This window comes from Cygnus olor, chromosome Z, assembly GCF_009769625.2.
Source record: "Cygnus olor isolate bCygOlo1 chromosome Z, bCygOlo1.pri.v2, whole genome shotgun sequence".
Taxonomy (NCBI): domain Eukaryota; kingdom Metazoa; phylum Chordata; class Aves; order Anseriformes; family Anatidae; genus Cygnus; species Cygnus olor.
In genome coordinates, this window is record NC_049198.1 from 71,840,482 (window position 1) to 71,861,899 (window position 21,418).

At 41.9% G+C, this 21,418-nt stretch overlaps 1 protein-coding gene across 3 annotated transcripts in view; it reads left to right on the forward strand.

Annotated features, from left to right (window-relative positions):
* PLPPR1 (phospholipid phosphatase related 1) overlaps positions 1–21,344 on the forward strand; it is a 130,829-nt gene extending 109,485 nt beyond the window's left edge. For all 3 annotated transcript variants that reach the window (XM_040540376.1, XM_040540378.1, XM_040540377.1), the window contains exons 4-8: positions 1,311–1,443; positions 10,486–10,736; positions 17,199–17,375; positions 18,960–19,091; positions 21,097–21,344. In XM_040540376.1, the coding sequence (XP_040396310.1) occupies positions 1,311–1,443; positions 10,486–10,736; positions 17,199–17,375; positions 18,960–19,091; positions 21,097–21,129 (726 nt within the window). In that variant the 3' untranslated portion in view covers positions 21,130–21,344. The remainder of the gene's footprint in view (positions 1–1,310; positions 1,444–10,485; positions 10,737–17,198; positions 17,376–18,959; positions 19,092–21,096) is intronic.
* Positions 21,345–21,418: the final 74 nt, after the last annotated feature.

The following is a 21,418-nucleotide window of genomic DNA, read 5'->3' on the forward strand; positions in this document are numbered from 1 at the left end:
CCACTTTGGGCTGGCTTTTTTATTTTATTTTTTTTCCTAAAGACTTTCATTACAAATGCTGTCTTTCAAAATTTCAGTTTCACTTTCTGAAGCCTGCTGACAGAACATGATAGGTGAGATTTGCAGAAGTGCCTGCTGTGAGTGGACCATTACTGCTGCTAAAGCCGATGATCAGATTCTGTCCAGCTTTAGCTAGGGCAGATAGACTTCTGTGCAACAGAGTTAAATTAATTCTGAGTACTTAGGAAATAGTGATCCTACCCCTGTGGGAAACATCTATCATATTTCATGGAAAGAATAAATGTTCTGATGGCAAACTATATACTTACTATATAAACACATTTAACATGAAGATTGGTAAATCCCTGGAGACTTACATTTTGATGTTTTAATAAATAAAACCATACATTTAGCAAACAAAACAGTTCAGAAATCATCCTCTGGTCTTCAGACTGGCCAGCATGTGAAATCAGTGGCCAAACTGTCATAAAGAGCAGTGGCTGTATCCAGCTTTCCTCGTGGGAATTGGCCCAGGCATGTTCAGAGAAACTGTGAGACTGGGACAGGCTATGGCAGGGACCATACTAACAACCTAACAGCATGGGTGATTGCCAGTCCTGCCTCCATGTCCTGGCGCTTTTTACTTCATTAGTACAAATAACAGCGTATGACCTCCAAAATTTTCAACGACCTCCTCAAAAGTTTTGTGACTTCTGATAAGTTTCCACTTCAGGGACGTCCTTCATCTAAATTTCTCTTGAAAGTTGGCAGGAGCTCTGTTGCCTTTGTGGCAGATTCAGACAAGTGTATTTCTGAGAAGCTGTGAAGGCTGTAAAAAGCATCCAGTGTTGCCGATGCTTGCTGCTAAAATGGTGGGGTAGAAGTCTGTAACATTAGCTTCCACTTCCCTCCATGGGCAGAAGCCTTCCATCCATGAAAACTATCCTGTCAGTAAATTTTAAATGCTAATCCCAGGACATGACAAATTCTGTGTTAATTGCAGTAAAAATAGGAGGTTTTGTGATGCATGGTAATGATAAAGCTCTGTTTGTTCCCTGTATCCCAGAAGTTAGTATAAGGAGGCCTCGTACTTGATGTGTCATTCCACTGAGTGTAAGAACAGCAGATCCTTTTCTTGGCTGGGAGCTGGGTCTATCTCAGTTCATCCCAACTGAATGGTGTACCCTCACTGTGGAAGTGCAGCGTCCCAAAGATGCTATGGTGTGTAGTAGATTCTGTGGGCTGGAACCTGACTCATATGTTTTAAAGTCTGCTTATTTAACCTTCTGTTTCTTTCTCTTTCCTGACAGATTTTTATTGGTGAGATATCCATGTATTTCATAAAGTCAACCAGAGAAACCCTAATTATTCAAGAGAAAACTATTTTGACTGGAGAGTGCTGTTACCTGAACCCACTGCTTCGAAGAATAATACGTTTTATAGGTAAGCATCTTTAGCACTGCAAGTTTAGTCCCTGTTCGCACCAAAACAGAACAAAAGATCCTAATCATCTACAGCACAAAATTAATTGAGCTGTGAAATCTTTGCAGGCATCTTCCACCTTACAGGGATAGTCCCACTCCGGATTTGCAAGGTAATGTTTGAAATGTGCCATGTCATGCTATCTGGACCTGGTTTATATCCTGTTCTGCTGAGCTTAATGCTTCTTCTGCACCCTTGAAGAAAGGTTATGCCAATCAAATTCTTATATGAATAATTCCATCATTGCTATTCTGTATAAGCTACCCATTTTACTCACAAATCGGTTCTCAGCAGCCCATCTCTTTGGCATTTTTTTATTCAGGTCTAATTTTAACATCTATAGCTCTAGCACATAATGTTCAGCTGAGCACAGCATAAAAAAGCCCAGAGTCCACTAAAATAACATTCTTATTTTTATTGTATTTGTGTTGTGTTTTTTTTGTTAGAGATTTTTTTTGAGTTAATTGCTGAGAAACTAGGGAAAAAATTCTGTCACAAAACCATTTGGAGTTTGTTTTCTACTGTACTTAAAGACCTCTAGACCCTTTTCACAAAGCTTAATCAGTGGAAAAATGCCCAGGAGACCTCACCAAGGGGACCGTCTCGTGGTTCTTTAGGAGCAGGAGCAGCAGCGCAGCCTGAATATCTGCTGTGGCACTGACAAGGGATCTTACTGTTCTCTGAAGGCTTCCCAGTTCACAGGTATTTAAGGCTGCCCAAGCTGCACCCCTGAGTGTTTAGAAATAGGGAGAGCTGTCTCACTGCCTGCACAGAACAGTGGTGAATATGACTCTCCGCTGACCAGGAGTTTTTATTCACAGGCTATCTGTCCACCTCCCTTCCCATGTATTCACAGAGGTAAATCATCCTTACGTATACCCCTTTTAAGAGAGTTGGGTCTGAATTCACAGTCTGAGTTAAAAGAAACAGCTGAATAAAACACTGAAAATACCTGAATGACATCTTCCTTGTCATTAATGAATTTTTGAGCTTTATATGTGAAAAAACAAAAGGGCTGGTGTGACTATGGCTTCCACGGAGCATAGCCATGGCTGCAGGCAGGGATTCTTGCAAAGAGCATGGAGTTGAAAAACTCCGTGCATTCAGATTTTCATCAGTGAAAAATACATGCTGCAAAGGATGAAGAACTGTGATTTTCTTTCTCCCTGTCCTCTTCATGTGCCTCCTGCTTTTTGCATGGAGGTTAGGAAGTGAAATAGGTTTTTTACCCTCTCCCACACTGAGGATGGAGACACAAACCACCTGTGGTTCATTATCCAGGCCTGTCCTGTGTGCTGCTCATTAAAATGAAAGACATGGGAATGTAATTAAAGTAAAATACCCTTGAACTTCAGATAACCTCTGGGATATATTGATGGATAGTAAACTGCCATTAAGAGAAAAGCAGAGTACTGAGGTCCACTAGGCCACTCAGGGCTGTTTGGCTGTTGCAGCACATTCAGCATGTTTTGCAAAGTCCTAATCAAATACTCTCGCCTGCGGGGTCAGCACTAAAAGAGCTTAAACTATGGTGGCTAAGCGCTTGCTCTATATGTTTTCTTATAATTATATTTTTCTGCCCTGCTTTCATTTTAATCATCTTTATTCTTAGGCATTCATGCTATAGTTTTTCTTCTGGTGGAGGAGGCAAGATGATGCTGTGGACTGTTGGAGAGTAGCAGGATATGGACCTGCTAGAGAAATCAGTCTTAGCTTTGCAGCTTCATTTATCTTGCAGAGAAAAAGAAAGTTAACCTTATTAGAAATGGCTTAAAGTGTTGGTCTCATTTTAAACTCCACTGATTGCAAGTTTTTGTCAGAAACCTCCCTGTCTCTCTAGTGAAATGAGAGAAGCAGAGCTTGTTGAAAAGTGTCTGAAATCATTTATAAAAGGAACTAAAAATAACCACACTAATTTCATTGAAATTCCAAATGCATCTGAAAACATGAAATGGACTGACCAGCTGTAGCCCATGCTGGGTGATCAGGGAAGTTATCTTCACACAGCTGCTCACTCCAGAAGGAGGATACCTGGATATGGAGGTTGCTTGTACATGGATTTCCTTGCATGCGTCTTCTCTTGCTAAACACGAAGACCATAAGTTACAGAAATATAAAATAGTTTTTCTACCAGGATATCCTAGCAAGTGGACTGGCTTGTTGCAAGGAAACCAGTTTAGTCTTGGTACAAATGCATTTGAATATCCACACCTGATAACCCTTTTTGGCCCAGATTAGTGAGCCTTCAATGAGTACCTCCAAAAAGTAGCAACCGAGCTCTGTGGAATAATGCTTTATCTCTTATGTCATCACAGTTAATATTACTCAAAAGGGTGAGAAATACCATTCAGTGTGTCTGGATGTTTATGCCTCAGGAAAAATTAACACAAATTTTTGACCCTGAAAGGCACATCACGAAGAGCTTCTGTGAATTGTTATTTCCAAATTTTAGACAGGCAAAGAGACTTTTTGTCCCTCCCTGACTCCATAACTAGAGATGCTGTGAAAAAAAATAAAAATAAAAAAAATCTTGAAGAACAGTGTACTATTGCTTTCCACAGAACAAGCAGAGTGTTTCAGACTACCTTTGGTGGTGTAAAAGGTAATCAAGCTTGTCGCATTATCACCATGGGATATGTTGGATTTGGTTGCTGGACTTGAGCTTTTTCTCCTCATGCTTTTTCTTCATATGCCTCACAATAAGGCACTTTTTTTTACTCTAGTGCTGGTGCAAAGAATTAATCAGAATCAAAATCCCACAGCTTTTCTGGGATATTGACAATGCCCCATGTTTCTTTTCATTCATTTTTGTACCTTGCCTGCTGTGCTTCCTACTTACTTGCCCTTTGTTTCCTCAAGTCCTCAGCAGCTGTCTGTCTCTAGAGTTCTGCCCTCGCGAGTTTAGTGGGGGCCTTGAATGTTGAGCTTTGTCATAAATTCCTCCCTGCTTCTTTGTCCTTAGAAAGCTGGACCAAAATTTCTTCTTTCTTCCTGGCCCAAACATAAATTCTGTGCATTTTGCCGTCAGTGGCAAAAAACTGTCTCTCAACTTGCTTCAGTGTATATCAAGTCCTTTACTGCATCCCAGACAGGTGAAATCTGCTGTGTTCCCTATATTTAGAAAATCAATTCCTTTATCAGTGAAATAAAGCTGGCTTAGCTTGGAAACATCAGACTTTGATATATGTTGCAATTTGTTCCATCTTCCTCTTTATCTTTTACATTCCTTCCACAGACATTTATTTTAAAGATTTTCAGTTCAAACAAGAGGTGTGCGATTGCTTTGGAGTAATTTTTTCTGTCTAAAATATTGGTGCTGCACTGCTATTCTTTAGTGCCATCATCATTCTTCCCTCCCCTCCCCATCCCTCAAAGGAGTTTTATTAAGAACTTAAGCTACCAAAATTCACAGGTTTTGTATTGGACCTTTGAAAAACCAGTGAGGAAGAGAAGCTTGTTTCTTGGGCCTCTGCCTCTTCTCCCTGCCACCCAGCTTGAATACACACAGCTTTTTGTATTTTTATTCACCTTTTCTTGTGGCAATTTCCCAATCAGTACCCCTGCTAACATCTTGCCATCTTGCATTTGCTTACATGTTTCACTTCCTCATTTGTATTGAAAACAGAGCTTATACCTTATTTTAGTGTTATTTTGAGAATGGTCTTAGTCAAGGATTTAGCGTGTTTATATACAGCGGTTGTACCACCCCCAGGATCATGGATTCAGACCTCACTGACTCAGTCTGGCAGTGTGATCGGAGTGTGTATTTTGTTGCATTTCAATATATTAGGTTTCTAATCCCTGTGATTAAGTTGTATACCTGCAAAGCCCTGATAACATGCAAGTAGCCTCTCTCCAGATAGTCAGAAATGCAACGTGCTTTGTGAATTTGTTACCAGTGGCTTTTACTTTGGAGCTGCATAATTTGCAGTTAACGAATGGCATGGATCAGCTGCTGCTGACAGCTTAATTTAAACCATGGGGGCACCTCACAGTGGGCAGCTAAATAATGAAATTAAGGCTTTATTTCGGCAAATTAAGGCTTTAGTTCAGCAAATAAAGGTTTACAAGATTTACACACACATTGAGTTTATTGTAATAGGATAGATAAACCCCAGAGCTCTGATGTCAATTCCCTGTGCAGCTGCAGGACATAGTTTGCCTGACCTTATCCTTCCGTCTGCCTTCAAAATGAAACAATGCACGTTCTGTAATTAACTGGCTGCCTTTCAGGAGGGTTCAAGCTGTGTTTGGGTGAGGCTTAAACTACCATAGGTCTCACTTCTTATCACTGAAGAACCTCCACAATGAGAGGTCTCTGTGCTGCAGACAAATCTAATGTTACTGCTCCCTTTTACACCGGGCTCTGAGATGACTCTTGTCTAGATGTAAATTGATAGTTATGAAGCAGCAAGGCAGGAAGAAGTCATGGGTATCCGTGGGGAGGAGGCTTAAGGCTCTGGAGTGGTTTTGCACTGGCTACTGAATTTCTTCTTGTGTTTTCAGACCATATGTCTTCCTTCTTATGTCTTGAATAAACAGTACCCAGGTAGGACGCTCACAGGTGAAGCAGGTAGATGTAAGAGGTGGTAAATGGCTGGAGCAGTGGGCTTTGTGGGGAGATTAAAACCAATCCCATGATCAGATTATAAGTGCTCAGAAGCAGCTTGCTCTTGAGTCTGTTTCTGATGCCACAGCAACAGGCAGTACATTTTTCTGCAATGCCCATCTCTCCAGCTGCAAAATGGCAAATGATACAGATCTCCTTTAACAACACCCTTTAAGATATAATGACGAAGGGTGGTTTAGCAGAGTCTGGGTCACAGGACTAACAATGGATGGCTTAACTGGCTGCACAGGTCAATTAGACGAATACCCACAGAAATGGACTGAAGATCAGAGGGGAAAGAGGTTGTGGGAATGTGAGTGTGCATGTGTAAGATGAAAGTTTTCCCAGCAAATTAGGTTGAGTGTGACAAACTCAGACAATTGTCTGGGCACTGGGAGAGGGAGGCGTGCCTAAATAAATGCACTTTGTGGAAGACATGACGATATGTTACCCAAGAGCATAGCTTCTGATGTCCCACGAGCACTTCAATGCATTGTTTCTTTTGTCACTTTACTTAACGGTTTCATGGTTTTTCTCTAATAAAGGCTTCTGCCTCCTCATTCTCATTTCCACCCACTGGCTTCTCACTTCTCTCTTCCCAATGTCTTTTCAGCAGCTTGTCTACAACTCCCATGGTTTTTTTGTGTGTGTTTATTTATTTGTTTTGTTTCAAATCAGTGACATTTTAAATGTCTGTAATAGTGAGAGTTTCCATGGAGTCAGCGGGCAGCTGCAGTCACTGATGTCAGAGAGATTCAGGCTGGAAGAAGAAAGAGCTTGAGCAAGAGTTGACGGGAGAAAACAAGTTAGTGCTAAGGTTAACGGTGAGGGAGGAGAGCTAGACCCTTCTGTAAGGCATGCATTTCTGTTAGCAGAAGCAGTAGACTTAGCTGGAGATGGTAACACTGACGAACAGCCACGCGGGGAGTTTAGTACCAGAAAGACCATTGGAGCTGTGTGTCAGTGAGAGCCCAACAATTATGGATTCGTGCTTGGAGGATAATTTGGCAGCAGTTTATGGGGGGTGTAAATGGAGAAATTAAAACTGAAGCATTCAAAATTGAAGCTGATGAAGATTTAGATGCTTCCTCCAAGTCAAGTTTTAGGTCAGGTGAGATGGAGGTAGAAAGACTTAGGGTTCATTTTGTCTGTCCTCAGCTTTTTTTGAAAAAGTCATTCCTTTTTTTTGTTGTTGTTTGTTTTGTTTGGTCTTTCTCACAGGAGGTGAAGAGAGGTTCAAATCTGAGCCTCAGTTCCTTCCTCCTGGGATCTAGGGTAGCTAAAGGGAGTAGCCGGGTGTAAAGTATACCCTGGATCCATGGTCTAAATTAGTCTCTCCAAATTACACTCTGCTTACTGGTTTGCTTTTCAATCTCTTCTTTCTGGCAGCTCCTTACACACACAAGCACAGCAGAGAGCCAGGACAGTGAAGAAAAGTCAGGCTACCTTATCAGAAATAGTACACCTTCTGCTCCTCGCTTAAGATCTCCTACAGCCAGACTATGTGATACATGTGGATGAGGGGAAGGAGTGGTTTTGTGTAACTTAAATTAGCCTGTATCCATCCTTTGTGCTAGCAACCATCTGTACAGGCTGTGTTTTTACAGGTCTCCTTTGAATGTGGCTAGTGCTGTGTACATCCTTATTCAGCATATGTCAAGTTCTGGCCTAAAGTTCGCTCTCAGGTTTTCTAGGCCAGAGTGAGCGCAATGCAATAAAGTGCCATTGTTTAGCAGGATGGTATCACCTCCCATTAAATCTAGCATCAAAGTATGCAAGAGGTACAAATTCTCACGTTCTCTCTGTGGCATGATATCACAAACTTCAGCTGTATAACCGTAAAGAGTTAGGACTAGCTACCCTTCCCATGAAGCCTGTCAGCAGTCGCCTGTCTGCCTCTAAAAACCTTTCAGTCACCTCACTGCATTCCCATCCTCTGGTTAGTTAACTTAGCTGCTGTAGGTCATTGACCAAATCAGCTGAACAGGTGGATTCCTGAGGTACAAAACCCATCAGGGGACTCCACCGCTACCAAGGCTCACTGGTGTTATAGCCTTTAAATCAATTACAACCAACCCTGTTTCAAAGTCTTCAGAGAGTAGGTGATGTGTAATCAGTCTGCAAGGCTAAATTCCTGCTAGCTGAATTTGTTGCTGCACATCGCTGTAATTTTCATAAGGTGCATTTTGGCAGAGCTGCAAGAGGGGAATTACAGTGATCTATATACATCATAATGGAGAACATGATAAAGGTTTCAACCATGGCTTGTTCTGCAGACAATGGCAGCCCTCAGCACTGACTCTGGGCCAGCACTTTCAGTGCCTCCAAATACTGAGAAAATAGAGGTGTTGAAATTTCTTTCTTTCAGAGCAAAACACCAGACTGCCTTTGTACCTGTGCACTGCATAGAGATTGAAATAACTTTATGAAACCTGGGAGCTTTTTCTGAAATACTTCAGTTTTTGACTTGTACTGACTTTGCAATAAAGACCATGGGCCAGACAATAGTCTGGCTCTTGGATTTCCTCTAAGCATTGAAAAGGGCTGGGAAATAATCCTCACTGCATTCCCCGTGATTTGTACAGCACATCAAAACAATACTGTTTAAAGCAAGTCATGATAAAAGGGAGGAAGCTACTGTCTTCCTCGACCACCACTGTCTCCTTAAACCCGTGATCACACACCAGTTCATTGAGGCAGCACCATGGATTTGGTGTGCCTTTTCTTGAGTGCTCAGTTCTAACCCATGTCCCAGAGATTTGGTAATAAACTCAGTCCTCAAAATCCCCTTCACTGTGGTAACACTCATTCCTGACCTTATGGATGCATTCTGAGTGCAAACCACCACACTCCTGCAGCATCTCCAGGCTGATACCCAAGTAGAAGGCACTTTCCATTAATACCCCAGCGATGGTTTTGTGCTGCAGCATAGCTGTATCAGTCACACCATCTTTGTGAGTGAGCAGCGCTAGGAAGTACCACTGCACATGTGTACAATTAATCCATTTGTAGTTAAGGGTTTTTTTTCATGTCACTGTCCTCTGTAAAGACAGGCCCTACATGTTTGAAAGGACCAAACTCTGTCAGTTATGGCCCTGCTGCTTTTGTTTTCTACATGGAGGGTTACAGTATCTGCAGAAATATCTTTGATTCTTCTTAATTTGATGTAAGGCATTTTCAGTTGCATTATATTCCTGACTCCCTGATATTTTTGTGTCTCAGAATACATCAATCTTTCTTTCCTTTTATAACTCAGTACAGATAAGCAGTACAGATACTGCAACCCTTACAGCTCTCCTAAGATAAGTTGATATCCGAATTTTGGTTGTACTTAAATACGTGGGAATCTCAGTTCAGTTAGAGTTTAAATGACTTTTGCCTACAAAGCTATAGGAGAGAGGAGGCAAAAATATATGACCCCCAGCATTTTGAGACCAGTTTAGTGATGGGTAGGAGGAAAACTGAGGTGATTTAGTCTTTTGAAACATTTGGGTTTGGCATTACTGCAAACCTGCGCTTCTGTTCCTTTGGTGTGTAGGGAACACTTGCAAGCAAAGATCCACATATATGTTCATAGCAGCCATAGCAGATACTGATAACGCTCATGGGGAGTCAATGGAGGATGTGACAACTGCAGTTTCAAGCAAGGGATGCTCCACAACCTTGCAAAAGCTCCTGGGTTCAAGCGCATGTTTTCAGCTGTAGCGTACGAGGGTATGTGCTCCTACTGGCATAATCTGAACTGCAACTGTATGGAAAGGTCTTTTGGACAGAAGTATTGAGGATGTATCCCAAAGGACCTGGCAAATATTGCTGGATCAGAATCTTAATCAGAACATCAGAATACTGAATAGTCACAATCCAAAAGATACGTGACATGCTAAGGTAAGGTTAATTGTGTCTCAGCGCTACGCTGCTCCTCACATTTTTCTTTTGTAGCTCAGACCTATTATATTAACATTTTTGGCTCAGATCTAGTAAAAATTCATAAACATCTTAACAGCTCATGTGCATGGCATTTGATTGCAGGCTGCAAGCCCTTGTCAGAGTTGAAACTTTGCAGGCGTAATACAGATGCAGGGTTTGCAGTAAAACCTGTAGCTCGCAGTTCTGTTCAGAGCTTGAATCACAAAAGTACCTATGCATATACTTACCACTTTCAGCCTTTTTTCTGAGTCCTTCTGGAAACACTGAGTTAAGCACCTGCCATAGTTGAGCACACACTCTTCCATGCGATACATTCCACGCAGGGCTCTGCTGGTGTCAACAGGGGCTTTTCTCAGGTAATGACAGCAGCGTTTTGTCCTTTATCTCTCATTATGTTTCTTCCTTCCAGGTACCAAGACTGTTTTAAACTTCTTTGAATAATACTTATTTTTAAACTTTCTTCACAGGAGTGTTTGCATTTGGACTTTTTGCTACTGACATATTTGTAAATGCTGGCCAGGTTGTGACTGGGAACTTGGCTCCATACTTCCTGACTGTGTGTAAACCCAACTACACTGGAAACGACTGTCGGACCCACCACCAGTTCATAAACAATGGCAACATCTGCACCGGCGATGTGGAGGTCATTGAAAAGGCAAGGAGATCCTTTCCATCCAAACATGCTGCTTTGAGCATCTACTCAGCTTTATATGCCACGGTGAGCACCACTGATGATTGCTGATATGTATCACTGGTTTCTGCCTGTACATCTAGACAAGGTTATTTGTCTTACAATGTCTTTTTTAAGAATAATAGGTTTGTTTCAGGAACGGCTTTCATCCTTTCCTGTAGAGGAAAATCCCCTTCACTCTCTCCCTATTTTACAACTGCTAGCTGTGGTGGTTTTACTCAGCTGAGCAGCTGAGCTCCACCACAACCACCCTCTCACTCCACCTCCTCAAAGGGAAAGGGGAAGAAATTACGATGCAAAGGGCTCAAGGGTTGAGACAAGCACAGGGAGATCACTCAACAATTATTGTCACAGGCAAAACAGACTCAGCCTAGAGAGATTACAGAAATTTATTACCTATTACTAACAAGCTAGAGAAGCGAAAAACAAAGAAAAACTAAAAACACCTTTCCCCCATCCACCCTTTTCTACCTCCTATCCCTGAGCAGCACAGGGGAACAGGGAATGCAGGCTGTGGTCAGTCTATAGCACCTTGTCTCCACCGCTCCTTCACGGTCACTCTCTTCCCCTGCTCCACGTGGGATCCCTCCCACGGGATGCCGTCCTTCCCGAAATGAGCCTGCGGGGGCTGCCCACAGGCAGCAGCTCTTCAGGAACTGCTCCCACACGGCTCCATACCACGGGGTCCATCCATTCCCCCAGGAGCAAACTGCTCCAGCATGGGTCCCCCATGGGCGGCTCCTCCCAGACCCCCTGCTCCTGCGTGGGCTCCTCTCCACGGGCTGCAGCTCCGGCCCGGGGCCTGCTCCTGCGGGGGCTCTCCATGGGCCGCAGCCTCCTCCAGGCCACATCCACCTGCTCCAGCGGGGGCTCCTCCACGGGCTGCAGCGTGGAGATCTGCTCCATGTGGGACCCATGGGCTGCAGGGGGACAGCCTGCTCCGCCAGGGGCCTCTCCACAGGCTGCAGGGGAACTGCTGCTGCATGCCTGGAGCACCTCCTGCCCTCCTGCTGCACTGACCTTAGGGGCTGCAGGTAGGCTTCTCACTCATCACCCTCCCAGCTGCTGTTTTGCAGCAGTTTTTTCTCCCTTCCTTAAATCTGCTCTCCCAGAGGCACAAACAGCATTGCTTATTGGCCCAGCTCTGGCCAGAAGTGGGTCCCTTTGGAGCCAGATGAAACTGGCCCTTATCTAACATGGGGCAGCTGCTGGACTCTTCTCACAGAGACCACCCCTACTGTCCCCGCTACCAAAACCTTTCCACTTAAACCCAATACACTAGTATAAGCAAATCAAATTCTCATTGCTTTTGCAGCATTATGTGATATAGAGGCATGAGGTCCTAATCTTGTTTGTGTTGCTGATTTTCCCAGAGGTCACGGAGTAAGCGTTTAACCACTTCTTCTCTCTGCGCCTATCTCATCAACATTAAAGTGGCTTAACTAGGGATATTTTCCCTCCATAGCCTGACTCAAATGACTAGCAGAGTCTCTCTGTAGGTCATCAGAATTGGAGAAAAGCCTCAAACTTATTAATGACAGGGTATTTACCCTGATTTGGGTACCAGATGATAAAACACCACATTATTGCTATGAAAAGAAGAGGCCACCCACTGCTGTTTCTTTTACCATCTGTTTGCATTGAATTTTGTGTGAATAATGATAGAGATATAAACTGTTAACTCCTTTGATCAGGAATTGTTCAGAAGTGCTTGGAAAGCCCATCATGTTTTGCATGCATTACTTCTGAACAATAAGCAACCATATGTGAAATACAGTTCCCAATAAAGTCAGCATTGTTGTAGAAGCTGTTTGCATCATGATGAACTCTAAGATAGCTGCTCCAGAACCAGGCTTGGTAATCCTTCCAGGGACTTCCCCTGCCCAACCTCCTTTGGTTCCTAGGAAGCCATGTCTTCTACAAACAGCTGATTCCTACAGAAGGGGAATAACACTTCTACTTCCTGGGCTTAAGGCCCTAGTAGTTAAATGTTTCTCAGCCCTAGGCTTTCAAGAATACTTCTGATGCTTTCTCCATGGCTCTGGTGGACAGCGAATGGCACACAAAGATATGAGACCCCTGAGCCCCAGTGGGACAGATGTGTAAATCAGAGGACTGCATTTAATGTTTAAGGCACAGCCCTTACACCCACTTCATGTCCACTCTCTGCTACAGTAGCCCCTGCAACTCAGCCAATGCTGGAGATTGCAGGGGGACTGTAAAGGGCCACAGAGGAAAATATCATGAGGAGCCAGGATATGGAGTTCTTTTTGAGCCACAAGTTTTCAGTCTGCAGTACAATTTTACCCCGGGTCTCTGCCTGAAAACACCCTCTGGCACTAAATGTGCTGTCAAATCACTGATCCTCAAGTATCCTGTAGAGATGTCTCTGTACATTGTTCATTACTCTGCTAGTGACAGTGCTCCCACGGCGGTTGGTTTGGCTTTGTTTGTTTGTTTTTGGTTTTGTTTTGTTTTTATTTGATTTTTTTCCTATAATCTAGGTTTTATATTTAATCAGCTAGGCTTTTTCTTGTCACTTGCCAAATAAGTTGGGAACCCAAAGCATGACTTTTGTGATCTCTTCAGGCAGTGATGAAACTTGTATGTCTAAAACAGGGGAAGGAAAAAAAAAAAAAAAGGCAGCAACCCTGGTTTCCATGCTTACATCAAAATTAGAATGATATCTAATGCAGTTTTATTACTCTCCCAGAAGCAGTGCAGTCTCTGTGCACTGTACAAGCTGCTGTACAGTTAGAAAATGTGCTCCTAAGACACTGCCCAAGGGGAGATAATGATAGGCTGGAAATATTCTTTAATTTATTAACATTTCTGTCAAAAAAAAAAAAAAAAAAAGAAAAGATAAAATCATGTGTTATAGGTGGGTATCCTAGTTACATGTCTTCAAACAATTGTTACATCATGCTCTTGTGAGAAAGGTCATATAAAAGCCGATGACAAGGGCATCTAACAGGTGGTGATATTCAACCTGAACATGCCAAACCGAAGTGTTTCGTAAGTACAACTAAATGACCTCTTACTGTAGAGTGAAGGGAGACAGCCTTGCTGATCCTCCTGCTTGCCTCTGGGCTGAAAGCAAGGAGAACTCTTATACAGTTACAAGAGGATCTCTATGGCTAAAAGCTACAACTAGGCACTCTCATTGACAGTTTAGTAATATTTTTAGGATTGTTAAGCTGAGCACTAGCCTAGCAGTATCCACAAGTAATGCTTTCTGTCACCTCCATCTGGCTAGAAGCCTCTGCCTCATGACAGTTGATCATGACCTGGCATCTGTTGTTTACACCTGGGTTGCTTCTTGGCTAGACTACAACGATACAATATACCTAGACATGAAACTTTCAACATATGGGAAGTTCTGAATAGCACAGAACACTACAGCAAGTCCCTTCTGCAACCCAGGTCACTGTGACCCCACTGTCAATTTCCTCCATTTCTACGTTAACACCTGCCAGACTAATTGACGAAATTAAAGGCTTTGGCACCTCAGGAAGGTTCACTGAGCATCTAGGAGGCTGCATCATGTTCTGCAACACAGATTGTTGTCAGTGGCTCTTACTGTAGAAATCTCTATGGAAAAGGAAAAGATCTATACAAATTGTAGGACACAGAATTTTCCAGTTCCGGGCTGAAATTGTGATCTTTCCAGTGAAAATAAATCTTCCCCTTCTACTGAAAGGACTGAACAGACTTCTTTCACTCTGCCTTCCTCAACATAGATATAGTATACATTATAAATACATGTAAGCGTATGTTTGCACACACATATATATACAAGCATATATATATATATATATATATATATGTCTGACTATTTTAAACTTGCAAACGAAAAAGCTTCCTTGACTCCTTACTTGTCTGAAATAGATGGAAGAGGAGTTACACACAGGATGTGTGCTACTATCACACATTGCACATTGCTAAACACACTGCTTGAGTGTACTGATAAGAGTGCAGTAAAGAAGCTAAATAGATTATTTATATAGATAAATCTTATGTAGGTTATTTTTGTAATGACTTTTTCTCTGTTTCTCACATCTTTTTATATTCACTTCGTCCCTCCCTCTCCCAGCCATCAAACAACTGGTTTTGACACTTAGAATTCTGTAAATACATTTACCCCATGAATAGCAACATGGGAAATTTCCAAAAACATCTGCAGAGCACTGGAAATCAAATATAAGTGACTTTCACTGGGATTTCGGGCTCTTACACAAGGCTCTGAAAATGTCCTGTATGTGCAGGGGCAAACATATTGTGAGAATCTTCAAAAATGTCTTTGCTTTAGGGACTAAAGCAATGAAGATCAAAAACCACAGTGATCAGGAAGTCTGACCAGAAAGAAGAATCTCACCCAGTTATTTCTGAGCTCAGTTTGTAATTTATGGATGAAATGGAGCATACATTCTGGAAAAACAGCCTGTCTTGTTTTAAACCCTCCTCATGCTAGAGAATCTATCACTTCCCTTGGCAATCTGTTTTCATGGTTAATTACCCTCATTGCTAAAAATGTTCTCTTTACTACAAGTTTACATTTGCTTGCCGAGATGTGTGAAGCTTCAAATGCATTAGGTAACATCCCATCTGTAATAAGGAGAGCTCTCCCACATGAGAAACCCAAAGATCCAGTTCCATCTCATACCTCTAAGAAAACAAGCATAAGTGGATGCTACAGTCTGTAGCTAGGGTTTGCAGCTGTCACAGCCGTAATGCACTGTTACTTTAAGGACATTTTGGTTTTCCTTTGGGTGTTGTAAATTACAGCAGTGCTTTTGTGGGGAATGGGAGCGCAATCCTTCTCTGTATTGCTCGTCTCCATAGGCGTCTGCGAGAAGAAATGTATAGGAGACAAAGGATGGGCAGTAGTTATTCACATTGTGGCACCTCACTTCGGTATTTTTTTTCCTATTGTTTGCAGAGAAAAACCTTGCCGAGTTTTCGTGATAGGTGCAGCTCAACGTAGCAGCAATGACTGGGGCAACATTGCCGCCTAGTGCTCAGTTGCTTGTTGTCTTTTCAAGGCGTGTGCTGCATTCACATATTGGGGGTGGGATGGGGGGAAGAGGGGGAGAGGAAAAAATAAAAAGCATGCAGGAACCTCTAGAGTAGCTGAGTCCCATTCCCAGTGCTATGACACACCATAATATTCCAATTCATGAGTTGAATTCACCTTTAAATCGTGTGCTCTCCAGAACATTTAGGGGTGAAGACTTCCCTTCCCCAGGCAGAGACCTAGCAAATTCAGCTGTTAAAAGTAGTACTGCAGTGGCTTGGCAGGTGAACATGTAATTTTGCCTCGGTACAGGCCAGGAGGCAAGCTTACCTGCTGGCCCCTGGTCAGTTGCTCTGGCCTACCACTTCACCTACCAGGAGGTTATTGCTGCATCCCATCCCTTTCTCCAGAGCAAATGTATTGCACTGGTTTGGGGGATGACATTATTAACATGAGCCAGAGAGGGGAAGCCAGCAACAAGGTCATTGGATGGCCCAGTCAATGAGAAGGGAAAACAAGTATGGGCGAGGAAAATTTGAAAATTCATGTATGGGAGGTGATGTGTCATCTTTGTGCATGATGAAGACAATATTGGAAAAAAAAAATGACTGTGGTTTGATGTATTTGCTTTGCTTATCAAAGCTTGGGAATGCTTACAGGCATCTATACTTGATGAAAAGTATTTTATTGTATTATTTTGTCATCAGACTTGGTTTGCTTGATCTTCAGTATTTTTGGCTCTGGAATTAATAACTAATAGCTGTTAATTGTAACCCACATGGTTTTACTCTTTTTGACAAAATGCATTTAAAATAAAACATGAACTGCCAAAAACATGTAAAGTTCATTAAATAGTATTGTGAGCACCATGAAACCTCATGATTTAGAATGACATTTTCATAACCAACTTTGTTTTGAAAGAAATCTTCCTCACATTCTGTACTTCATTTTACCTTGAAGAGAGGACATCTGTAGTGGTTTCTCTTAAGGCCAACAATCTGTTTCTTAATCTGAATGCTGCTTAGGAGGCTGGAGTAGCTGCAGTTCATATGGATGCTAGGTACTCCATCATATGCACATTAGTTTCTGCAGGAGTACAAACACAAATACTTGACTCCCTTTGAAAACATTTAGTCATTTACATTTGGTGTGTGTGTTTGCTGGCATATGAGCAAGCACTTGCAGAAGTTAGGAAGTCAGTAAAACTGAGGCTGTATATAGCAGCTCAGAAAGTCCAGTGTAAGTGCAGTTGATTGGATATTTGATACCCTGAAACATCACTTTCCAGTACCTGTTTTATTCACCTAGAAATATTCTCTGAGCTACCTTAAACCTCTTCCTCCATTTCTCAATTTATTTTTTTTCATGAACCGTGAAACACATCCTTGCTGACTTATGATATGTCTGGATAGCAAAAGATTTGTTTCTGGCAGATCTCTTTTCATTTTTGGTTTGCCTTTTTTTTTTTTTTTCAGATGTACATCACAAGCACAATTAAAACAAAGAGTAGCAGGCTAGCCAAACCTGTGCTGTGTCTGGGTACCCTGTGTGCTGCCTTCCTCACTGGGCTAAACCGAGTTTCTGAGTATCGGAACCACTGTTCAGACGTGATCGCGGGCTTCATCTTGGGAAGTGCGGTAGCTTTGTTTCTGGTAAGCCTATCAGTCCTTCCCCATTCCTTTTAAAAGTACACGTTAAAAAGATAGAAAATAAAATTACTCCTCTCTTGTGTCCTACTGCAGCTAGTTAACCCAGTTGCTAAGAACTAATTCTAGCCCCGTCTAATAGATGTATCATCAGAGAAAATCCTAATATAAAATCAGGTTGATATTAATTAATAAGGCTAGTATGGTGACATTTTTTCTATCATGTGTATTTCAAGATTATTTTATTTTAATTACTGTCCATACTCTTACTTGACCTGTCCTGAAAAAATGCTTTAAATATGATGTAGATTTTAATTAATGTCAAAAGGGAGGAATGCTTGAGACTGATGTTCTCCAACATCCCTGTATTGCAAAACCCCACTGGCTGCCTAGCAGGGGGCAAAAATGTAGGATACAGGGTGTTGTCTGGATCTCTAAGCTATGGTCTTCATTCTCCATTTTGTTTCAAGCTACAAAAGATGTTCAATAGAAAGGAAGATCAGGATAAAACTCCTTGGATTTTGTCCAAAAAAAAGCCTTCACAAATCATTTATTCCCCTGTTCCCTCTAAATAAAAAGCTGTCTCCAAACTGTAACATGAATCTCCATGGCTTTAATGTGAGCAGTTTGTCTGATTCCCACTGGGAAAGTCAGTTTAGAAGTAGCCCATGTAATATGATAGGCAGTCACTCCATACATCTGATCAGGATGTATGTGTTCCCAGTACCTCTTTCTAGGAACCTACTCGCAGCCACAATTTGGCCCTGCAACCCTTCTGCCACCAGCAAGTGGCATAAGCTCCACTGCCAAGCAGAGGAAGGGGTCTCCCCAGAGCATGGAGGGGAGGGCTGCTGTGAGATGACTGCTCTCAGCACAAAACTCACCCAGGCTGCAGCCTTATCCTTGCTCAGGTGTGAAAAGCAGTAAAGGGGAAGAGCCAGCAAGGAACTGGCTGCAGGAATTGCTCTGACAGCTGATGTGTGAGCTCCTGCATGCCTTGTTTTCGCTTTGTTCCCAGCCTCCAAGAAGGTATGTGCAGGGTATGATCATACCAGCATTACCAGGTGGGTGCAGTGAGTCTGGTCACACACGGGGAAGGCCTTGTGGGATAAACTCTGCACAAGTTGTGCTGGAAGCATGCGGGAATGATACTGAAGGAGCTTGGTGGCATCCCGATGTGAGGTAGATTAAGCCACTGAATGAGCTCTTTTCATTGTTTGGAAATGTTGGTCAGAGTCTCAAGGGAATATTTGGCCAAGAAAATGTGGCAAAAGGATGGTCCATGTTTCTGTCACGCAAAAGTGAGCAGCGTGAGACGCTCTGCTGTATAAAACATAAGAAAGCTGAGGATGGTTCAGCCAGGAAAGATGAACCCTTTTACTAAGATTGCCTGGCACACCCAGCTGTGTCAGTAAATCCTGTGTTGCCCAAGGCTGAGACAGGTGATGTCTTTAACCAAAACCCCAGGTGAAGTTCTTTGCCAAAACTGGCAGCTGAGAGACCCTGGTGGGAATTGCTTTGAGTTACTCCTGTGGACAGAACGTGCTGACCTCACTTTTCTTTTTTTTTTTTTTCTTCTGCATTACACAGGGGATATGTGTTGTCCATAACTTTAAAGGCACCCATGGAGCTCCTTCTAAACCGAAGCCTGAAGACCCACGCGGAATGCCACTAATGGCTTTTCCAAGGGTGGAAAGTCCGCTGGAGACACTGAGTGCACAGGTACTGTAAATTCACTCACCCATGCCATCACCAAAACACATTTTCTGTTATGACAGGCTAAAAATTAGTTGTATACATAACTACACGGGGAGCTGGTTTCATTCCCAACATTAAACCCATTGAACAGAAATGATACAAAGGGGAGATTTTTTTTAAAGGCATTTGTCTCTTAAACCAACAAATTCTGTTGACCTCCTGCCCCTCTGAACTTCCAAAGCTAAATCTGTAGGATTTCAGGTGTCCTGTGCAATAACAAAGTTTGGCTTAGAAGAACAGAAAATTAAGAGAAAAGTGAATATAATTCTGTGTATTTACACTTAAGAATGCTTTGGAGATGTCTTAAAGATTTACCCTAAGATTTGTTATCCTGAGGATAAACTATGCCGCCCAAAAAATAAGGATAGAAATTAGTTTTTTATCCTTATTACTGTTCAGTATCTTCTGTAAGAAGAGATCATATACTAACTACTCTCTAAGCCATCAGAGAAGATGCTAATAACATTCTCTGAAGTTTGCAAAAAGGTAAGCTACTATGAGCATCATTGTTGATGGTGTTTTTGTAAAACTACTAATCTTGAATGGTTTGTGTTGGCACAACCGAACTGTACCCAAAACAAAAAAAAGCAAATGCCACCTGCCAAGAATTTCTGGGAACAAGGAGGAGTTGTCTGAAATGCCCTGGTGTAATTTGTTTTTCCTTTAAGTTATACTTCCTGTGTTAGGTGGCATGTCATTGCTGTGTACTTGAGCATGGCAGGGTTAATACTAACTTTTGTAACAACCTTCGACAAATTAAATGAAAACGGACATTTTAAAAAAAATGGAGAAGATGTTGTTTCTAACACCTGCAAATACTTTGCTTAATTGAAGAGTCAGTTTTGATTGATTTCCAGCAAAGATTTGGTGGAAGATTTTTAAATGATCCTGCTTAACTGTGCACATTAACGGTTCTCTTGGTGGACTTAGAGTCCAGAAACTAAATCCTACTTATGCATTCGCATTGCATTGTGTATGACAAAAGAGCTGAAGAGGTAAAAATATTGACACACAGAAATTTTTTGTCTAGTCAGCTATTTAAAGCTTCTAAACTGTAAGGTGCAGGTGGGGACTAGGCCTAAAGTGTTGATGTCTTCTATAATCAAGAATATGATTTTGTCTGATTCAGGGTATCAGTTTCTAAATGGCCATAAATCTACCATGCAGGTGTAGGAAAAGAGTGATCCTACTGTTATAAATAAGCTATTATAAATAAGTCCTTGTGAGTGGCTGCTCATTATTGTATCTTCAGATATAGGAGACGCACTGTCCGTCTTTGTGCAGATTTATCCATCTGTTCCCACTCTTGTTTTATGTTGTACACACACACACTGCAGGTGCAGCATGATCCAGGGATGTCCCTGTGCTGCCACTGAAGTCCTGGACTTCAGCTTCCAAGAATCAACACAGTTTCCATCCAGAGAGGACTTCTGTGTTGCAATATATCTGTGTCTGCCTGTGTTTTGGCATAATTCCCCACCTATGTATGATTTTAAACTCTGTATGTTGCCTAGTCTCAAACTACATAGGAACTACATGCACACATCACAGGAAGCCAAACTACGTGAAGCTATATCGTGTACTTTTTAGACTCTTTCTGAACAAGGACACACACTAGATGGCATCAGTTGTGTGACCATGTAGTATTTTGAGCCTATACTGGCACATTTATTTGGACAGAATTCAGTCCAGTTCAAAAATCCCTAGTGAAAAAGTGGCACCTTCTTTTTCAAGCCCTCTAGTGAGCGCTCATAGCTCAGAAGCAAGGCTCAACTTCAGTCTTTCCCACCATGAGCTCAGAACAGACTTCATGTTTGCAGTCATTTCTTGCTTTTAAGGTGTTTTGTTAGTTGGACAACAGATTTTATCTTTGCATTTAGCAAAGGGTTTTTGCATCCATTTCACACACTAGTATACGTAAGTGACAAAATATACAAATGTTCATGTGTATGCATTTTCCTCTTTGCAGAACCACTCTGCCTCTATGACTGAAGTAACCTGAGATGGACAACTGGCAACAGAAGCTATTTTTTATTACCCTCCAGTACAATACTTCAAGACACACAGTTACTAAATGTCAAACTGTGAAGACCAGTATTATGTTATGTCTAGTTAGAGGCTAATGTTTTGTACATTTTTTGTATGAGGAAGTGATGTAGCTTGCCCTGATTTTTTGTCAGCTTTAATATTATTATGCCACAATTTAAAAGCAAAATAGAAAAAGAAAAAAAGAAAAAAAAAACTTTTCTTGTTTAAAGTGTGCACTGAGGAACTACATCTATGGAATTGTT